General features: G+C 49.9%; 1 protein-coding gene across 1 annotated transcript; it reads left to right on the top strand.

Moving 5' to 3' along the window:
- Positions 1-1,186: 1,186 nt before the first annotated feature.
- Positions 1,187-2,744, top strand: LOC122380693 (mastermind-like protein 2; the record flags this gene model as incomplete). Its single annotated transcript, XM_043364075.1, has 2 exons — positions 1,187-1,859; positions 2,595-2,744. Coding segments are annotated over exons 1-2 (823 nt in total), but the record flags the coding sequence as incomplete, so codon positions are not given.
- Positions 2,745-8,322: the final 5,578 nt, after the last annotated feature.

Genomic DNA, 8,322 nt, shown 5'->3' with positions numbered 1-8,322 from the left:
GTGTGCGTGTGAGCTTCAGTGAGCAAATAGTCGAATCGTACCGTGGCCCGTGGCCCGGTCAGGCGCGAAATCGATAACCGTCTCAATGCAATCGTGTGTAGCGGTGGTACCTAATCGCTGATTTTTGATGAGCTGCGCCATGTGTCTCAAAATGTGTCGGTAAATGTGGTCTGCTGTTTCCAGTTCACTGGCGGGTAGTGATTGTGCCGCTTTGTCCCACGGTCCCTGGTCCCAGAAAACTCGTGCTCCCGAGGGACAAGGGTTCTGATTCTTGGAGCACCCGCCGAATGTGAGGTGGCTGAGACAAAGGATAGGTACCCTTTACATATTAAGTTATACCTATACTTTTTACACTGTCATCAAAGGTGTACCAGACAAACTTATGTGGATGTTTCATCAGTCGACGGAGGAAGTGATCATTGCATTATATCTAAATGTCAAGCTTTTGTAGACATACATAATTATCTTTTGATAAAACTCGCTTTATCACCGTACCGGACCGGTCGCTTTCCAATAAACTTTGGTAATCTAATCATGAGATAGGCGACGTTTTCGGTACTTCCGAAGCGTGATGTCATATTATCTCCTAGCTAAAGAAACCCATGACAGTCTCAGGGACACGGGTTTCGGGACGATGCTATTCTCGGGGTGTGAGACTAGCTGCACGCTCGGGAGGCCTGCAGGGATGATATTCGCTCTCGTCTCGTCGGAGGCGCAAAAACCTTCAGCTGCTGCCCGTTATTACGGCCGCTAATGACGAGCCGTCGTAGTACCGTTCTAAGGACACTTATCATTTAAATGTTTAGTCGATTCGATCCTTGTTGAATGATTCTGTAAGGATATGTGCAAGAACAAAACCCTTTTTTCATCATACCGCTCGGCAAGCCTGAAAGTATTTTTTTTTTAAATCCACAATTAGCTTGTGCGACGAGCGTTTACTGAATATTATGTGCTTTGCAGCGAGGCTGATGCAGCTATTTCTGGTCATTTTCGCAGCTACCATCTAAAGGCACAGCTCGCGTTCGACCGACCTAGCCAGAAGAGGACGGAGTGACAAAACACTCAGCAGAGTGACGGCGAGTTGTGAGACTCGGCAGAGCGCCATCTGACCGGCGCGGCGTCTACACTGAACAAGGCAGCGAGCTGACCGGCGAACCTGCTGAATCTCTACAGAACGTGCTGAGCGATGGCCGACACCCCCACCACCTCCTCCCCCACCGCCTCGCGCCCGCCACCCGCCGCCGCTGGAGAGGTGAGATCCGGTGGCAGTCAGCCTTCCTCACTGCCGGCGGACCTAAGCCGGTCGGTGGGACTCGGTGGGAACCGTCAGGATGTCTTCACTCCGCGGACGTCTGAGCAGCAGAAACATCCAGTGCAGCGACAGGCCAGGTCTGAGGGGCAACCGACGCAACAGGATGTCTGGACAGGTCAGTCAGATCACCAGGAGAGCCAGCTGTATCAGCCGGCTCAGCAGGACAGTCAGCTGTCTCAGCTAGATCAGCAGGGCAGTCAGCTGTATCAGCTAGATCAGCAGGGCAGTCAGCTGTATCAGCTAGATCAGCAGGATAGTCGGCTGTATCAGCCGGCTCAGCAGGACAGCCAGTCGTCTCAGCAGGATAGTCAACTGTGTCAACAGGAGGCTCAGCTGCGTCAGCGGGCTCAGCAGGACAGCGGGCTCCACCAGCCGTCTCAGCAGGAGAGCCAGCTGTATCAGCCGTCTCAGCAGGGTGTCTGGTCGCACCAGCCGGTCGGTGGGCCGTCCGGCCGGGACGCGCGGCTCAGCCTGTCCCCGGAACTGCTGCCCGGAGCGGTGCCCTCGCCCGGAGACAGCCTGGAGCTGGCCTCCCCGCGGGAGCCGGGCCCGGGGCTGCGGCCGGGCGGCCGCTCGCCGGGCCGGCCGGCTGACCAGAGCAGCTCGGACGGACGGCCCTCCTCCAGCGGCACTCCCTCCGGACACTCGCCCGAGGACCTCTCGGAAACGTCCGCCGAGTCGTGGAACCAGCGGCCGCGCGTGGGCTATCACCTGGCCAGTGGAAGCCCCTCGATGGCCAGCTCTAATGAACGGTCGCCCGTGACCAGTGATCACTGCGGGATGGATTCGGGCGAAAACGGGACGGATGATAACGTAGCGAGGAGCTGCGACCAAGACAGTTCTAAGATCAGCAACCCGGTAAGGCATTCTGACCACATTGTGGAAATCGGTAGCGAAGAAGTGTCACCTTTCTTAGACACAGTCCCAGCAACAGTACCAAGTCAGGAATCTCAACTTGCTGGAAGTTTGCGACCAACTTATGCATCACGGCATGAGCCAGCTCAAAGTCAGGACCAGCGTCCAACTCATCGTCAGACTCTGAGTGACGGCCTGACTCAGAGTCAGAGTCAGCGTCAGGGCCACATCCGCTGCCCGAGTCACGGCCAGACTCCCGTGCAGAGTCAGCCGGTGCGGAGTCGACACCAGGCGACTCCGAGTCAGAGCTGGAGGTCAGCGGCGCCTGGCTCGGCTCGGCACGGCTGGCAGCCGGTGCCGCGGTGGTCTCCGAGGGTGGCTGCCGGTCCGGACACCGGCCCCGGTCCCGGCGCTGACCTCTCCGCAGACCCCGGACCGGACTCCGGCTCCGGACCGGACTCCGGCTCCGGATCTCTCCCGGCGGACGCGTGCTGCCGCTGCCGGCCCAGCCGCTGCTGCTCAGTTCGGCACGTACTCGCCTACTTCAGAAGAGCCTGGATCGGAGTGCGCTTCAAAGGTGAGAGCGGCACGTGCCGCCGCCGAGGGTGGCGACCCTTGAGTGGGGGCCCCCTCCCTCTCCCCGGGGTGGAGGAGGCTGGGCACTGCGGTCGATTGGGTGTGTGGCCAGAGAAGCCTTTTACCGGACAGGTCCACTAAAATCGGTACCTCTATCTCAAATGCATCGCAATTCTGCAAGATTTTTTTTTCACAAATATGATTATAATTGATATAATGACTCCAGTATTCGCATGAGTGAGCGAATGTTAGGCCTAGCATGGTGCTCTAGATCAGAGGGGCTGTCGCATATCCCTGTTGATAAGTGGTGCAGGCTATCTTAACTGGCTACCGTGGCACAAATCCTAAACTGGCGTCAACACTAAACATATCAAATGCCCATTTGGACTTTCGATGAGGGGCAATTCGTGGTTCTTTTTACCCCGTCTGCCGAGAGGGAAAGAATGGAGGGGGAGGTAGAGAGACAGAGAGTGCGACAAGTTACCCGATACGGCTTTCAAAATAAGCATCGATTCGATTAGATGCTTATTCATTCGAAACATCATTAAAATGCATGAGAGACTATGCAAATATACACACTTTGGGAGGCAAATAATCTTATCGCTCACGTTATCTTGCTGGATTCGTCGCTAACTTAACATGGTCACGGTATCTTGTAGGCCGACTCAGGAATGAATCCCCAATGATAATCATGAAACGTACAAAGATAGAACAAAGCCCAGCTATGAGCTAACCGGGCACTGAAACATGTCAATTTACTGGAAAAGTGTATCGCGGAAAACTTCTCTAGATAGCTAGGTGGGCGTTCTTTGAACTGTCTTTCAGTCTGTCCAGGAGACCAAGTTCACCATGGGAGGAGCTTTTCTGTCACGCCACGGCAAACTTGTCACAAAGACCTCCAATAGCGATACCATCAGCGCGACTGATGTTGGCGATAATCGAATACTTTGGCGCTCGCTGGAATAGTCTTGCGACGTTACTGCCGTCGTGTGTCACGGCTTTCAACCCGAGTCCTGCACGAGTGCTGCAGTCGCATGAACATTATTTTGCACATTATTGCATGATGCAACGTTGTGCTAAACCATGTTTTTTTGCCATACAGACAAAGCTACACTTTCCAGCTACATTTGTGCTACATAGATCCTTGAAGAAACGTTTGTCAGTATTGGCATTAATTCATTTTGAGGTCGCCTTTCGACCTAAGACTAATACGGGTAAAGCTGTTGGTTATTTCTGTGTCCAGGTACTCGCCATATCCACCCCTCTTGTCACCCACGAAGACCCACCGTCGCCCCCCCCCCCCCCCCAGTGTCCCTCAGGTCGGTCGGGTTTACCTTTGATCAGCCTCGGGGCAGTGTCACCGGTAGGCCAGACGGGGGCGGCGGGGGCGGGCGGCGGACCTTTTATCGGCCGGCGGGGGCGAGAGATGACGGCGCCACTCCACTGGCGTCCGTATCCGGTCCACAGATATTCAGCCGGCGTGGTGCAACTCAATCGTGGAACTAAATGTTATCTTGAGCTGAAGGGATGCATATCAAATCGTACACACAAAGGCGAGCTTATATTTGAGCCACGATATGTATTCTATTGATTTAAATTGTTCGTTTGTCTGCCAACCCAAGGCAACATCGGTGTCACTTCGGGTATATGGATCTGACCTGGTGTGCCCCAATGCCTACCAATAGTTTCAGCGTTGTACCGTAATACCTATTATGTTAAAATGGAACTGGACAGGGACAAACGGATAAAGCAGCATGTCTCATTCTTAAAGGGACACTCCCACCTTAACATTAGTTTTGAGTTGAGATAGCCAAATTGGTGGCCATGGCCTGCAAATACCGGTTTGGGCACTCACAACATCGAAAAATGCTTTAATTCGAAGATATGGAATTTCAAACTTGCAGTTTTCGGATTCTAAGGGGCTAATGCATTGGAATGCCCCCTTAGAATTTGTGACGTCAGCGGAGATCTAACGATTTTTAAATCTTAGACTAAAATCATCGTTAACACGTGGTGGTATACGCTGCTTTGCGCGCAGCGTCTGCCGCACTTTAAGGCTGCCAAATTATTGCTTCCAAATAAAGTCGCTAGTAACAGGGGAGATCCCAAAAAGTAAACAAAAGTAAAAGCCTAATATCTTGAAAACCAGTGAATATTTTTCGGTGAAATTTGGTAGATATTCGTTTTCGCTCTTTCTGAACCAAGGGACATCACTTTCATACCAATTCATTAACTTTTTTGAAGGTGGGAGGGTCCCTTTAAGGCCCTTGCCTTGTCCGCGGCTGGAAACCCCTTGTATAGCTGCCATGGCTGGTTCTGCATAAGGCATAAATCGGCCAGGGGAGATATCTCTGGTATGCTGCAAACATGTTGTCGTAGCAGCAACAGCGCCGTTAGCCCGTCTTTTGAAACGTATGTTTGCTGACGAATGCCCTTAATCTGATTATGTGTATTGTGTATAACTGTCCCTGCTTTCGTAGGTACTGCACCCCGCGTAAGCAATATTGAAATGCGAGGAATTGCGCGTCTATGACCGTGAATCGGAACTGATTAAAGTTATGTCGAACATAAGTTTGGTACACCATTATATTCATGTTCATCATAAATTAAGTACATTAAGCTGCATACACGATGAGGAGTATTTTTGTTAAGAAATTCTGCATAGCAATTAAGAAATATGTATTTTGGGTTAAAGCTTCTAAAACGTTTGGCTTGGAATCCTGGGTGTGCAATGTGTGTGACTGCGCACGCAGTTTATAACAGTGTCAACTGGGTTGGAACAATGGAGCTGGCGACCACTGAACCGGGGCGATAACAGGGGAATTGATGAACCACTCGGCCGCACCTTTGAGGTGGTGAGATACGGACCGGTCAGCGGGTCCAATCTGATTCGGATGTGGCGAAACCACGTCCCCGGAGCCGAGGGTGGGCGACATGCCTGGCGCAACGCTCATCGAAAATCATGTCAGCCTGCTCGACATAACATTATTTCTCTTATATTTCTTAGAATCTTGTCAACAAGAATACTTACTGTAAACAAATAAACAACAAGTGCAAGATGAGTTTACATTCTAATAATAACCGTTAAACATTATGCCGAGTCGAAGATAAATACAAAACACCATTGAATTTAACCCGCGCCCCGTAGGGGGGGGCCGAAACGGCCCCCCCCTGTCCTTTTCGGTCGATATCTCCTAAACGGCTGGAGATATCGCCACCAAACTTTCAGGACCCCTCCGGGCATCAATTTTACACATTGTGACCAAAAATTTTTTTCCAGAGGCTGTGATAGGTTGGCCACAAATGACGTCAGAGTGACGTCATGTTCTGTCATTTTCGACCGAAAAAAGACCTTCGCGAGAAGACCTGTCAGGCCTACAGCTTTGAAGATACAGAAAAATGATCAAGACATAAAAGGTGTAGAATTGACAGGGCTACAAAACTGCTATCTCGGATTTTTGAAATTTTTGAGTTTTGATCCCCAAAAATCAAAAAAGCATTTTTTTGGATATATTATCCAAAAAATCCAAAAAGTTTTTTGAGTTTCGAAAAAAACCGGAATATATGTGATAGTACCTACCGTCTTCTATCTACATACCAAATTTCAGATCGATACCTCGTTTTTTGGCCAAGTTATAGCGAAAAACCTGTTCAAAAATGATGACGTCAAATTTTCAAACTCAATTTTTGGCAATTCTAGAACTCGTAGAGCAAAACAAAGACCACCATTAGACTCCCCGTGACGAGCTGCATCGAATGGATACCCATTTTATGCAAAAATATCAACTTTGAAATTTGACCTAATTTGACCTGACCTTGACCTGACCTTCACCAAAACGTGACCTAGGCTGGCCCCAAAGGCTGCCTAACCCACATAATCGCATTTGTCATGTAAAATGAACCATAAAACATGTATCACACGACACATTCATATTGTGACCCCCGGTGACCTGACCTCGCTGTGACCTGACCTGGTATCAGTGACCTCAGATAGCAAAGTATGTGTTTGACGAACAATATACCATCGATGGTTTTCAATAAATTACCAATTTACTCGATTTCACAGCACATTTCTTGAATTGCCTGTGAACGGTGAAAATCTGACCTTTGACCTGACCTGTGACGTCATCGGTTTGACCTAGGTCAATGAAATTTGGTCACAAGGTAGTTCCCGGGTAGGGCTATCAAACGCCGTTTGAATTTTGAAAATCGGCCGGTAACTTTCCGAGATCTTAGGGGGGGGGGCCGAAACGGCCCCCCCCCTACGGGTGGTAGGGTCCGCCGGTAGCCCTACGGGGCGCGGGTTAAATGAGTAGATACGTATACTGTCATAAATTAGGTATGCATGCTTTGAAAATACTCTCACATCCGTACCTGAAAGGATTCACTTACTGCTTAGACGTTTTTCATCACAATATAAAAAATCGTCAAACTTTCCCATAACCCGAATCTACCTGGTCCAACGACCCGACTGGGGTGGGGTCTACGTCTGACTTCGAGTAGTCCGACCGTTTATAGCACTCTTGCTTGCTTGTATAAGATTCTAAGGCCTGACCGGTTCACCCCGCTACATTAACTGTGCTATATTCATCAAACCTGGCTCAGTAGCCTTTCAGCGAGTGGCTTGATGTAGCCCCGGCCAGCGAGCAGTGTCGGTGGTGTACCGAAGCTGTAGTTGCGCTGTACGCCGCAGGTGGCGCTCAGGTCAGCAGAAGCCCCAGGTCCGTCCGTAAGTCTCCGAGTCTGGGCAGAACACTTTAGAGGGATAAGTGGCTTCAGCTGGGTATCAGTTGTTCCATTCCAGACACCAGTTTTCTTCTGCAACGATTGACCTTGACACAAGTTATACCTTCCGATGAATATAGCGAATTTTAACCAAAATTTTCAATTCAACGGCGGCTCGTTGGCTTAATGCCTACTGCCTATATGTAGTTATATTGACTATTTTTAAACTCATTTTCCTATTTGACAAAGTATTATGCTCTTTGACATGTGAGATCAATAACAAATTTAGCTCCAACCTTAGGGCACGGGGGATCCACAGCTGTGTTCGAAAAATAAACCCGACTGGACCAGTAGGTAGGCATACCTTTTATTACCTACCGGACAATGTAGCCGATTTCTTTAGGACATGAGAACTATATTGCATAAAATATTCTATGCAACATGCTATAAGCTCAACCCTCGCCGGACCTATCGGTTTTCTACATCCGTCCGACCAAGGGCGGTACGACCTCCCGACCCTCGCTGTTTCGCCCCTTACTGAGCTAGAGCCTTGCTAAAAAAAAAAATGAGCGTGTGCGCCGTTACAAGACGCAGCGACTGGTACCCAATCTAAAGGTTTCAGGTGAACCGGTCACCTCTGAGGTCAGATCAAGTGCTCCATGGATTTTGGCAAATAACTTCGCAAAAAAATGTCGCAGAGCCGCGATTGTGGCATCATTGTGTTCTCCATGTACTCAGGTGCATCGAATAATATACTTTTTGTTAAGTTGAGGTCAACTTAGGGTGTTGACCTCGGGTCAAGGCCAGGTCAGAGCCCCTCAGGTCACGAAGCTGGCTGAACGAAATCATGTCGC

This window comes from Amphibalanus amphitrite, unplaced genomic scaffold (assembly GCF_019059575.1).
Source record: "Amphibalanus amphitrite isolate SeventyFive unplaced genomic scaffold, NRLGWU_Aamphi_draft 000104F_arrow, whole genome shotgun sequence".
Taxonomy (NCBI): Eukaryota; Metazoa; Arthropoda; class Thecostraca; order Balanomorpha; family Balanidae; genus Amphibalanus; species Amphibalanus amphitrite.
The sequence above is the reverse complement of the archived record's forward strand: the minus strand, read 5'-3'. Positions and strand labels throughout refer to the sequence as shown.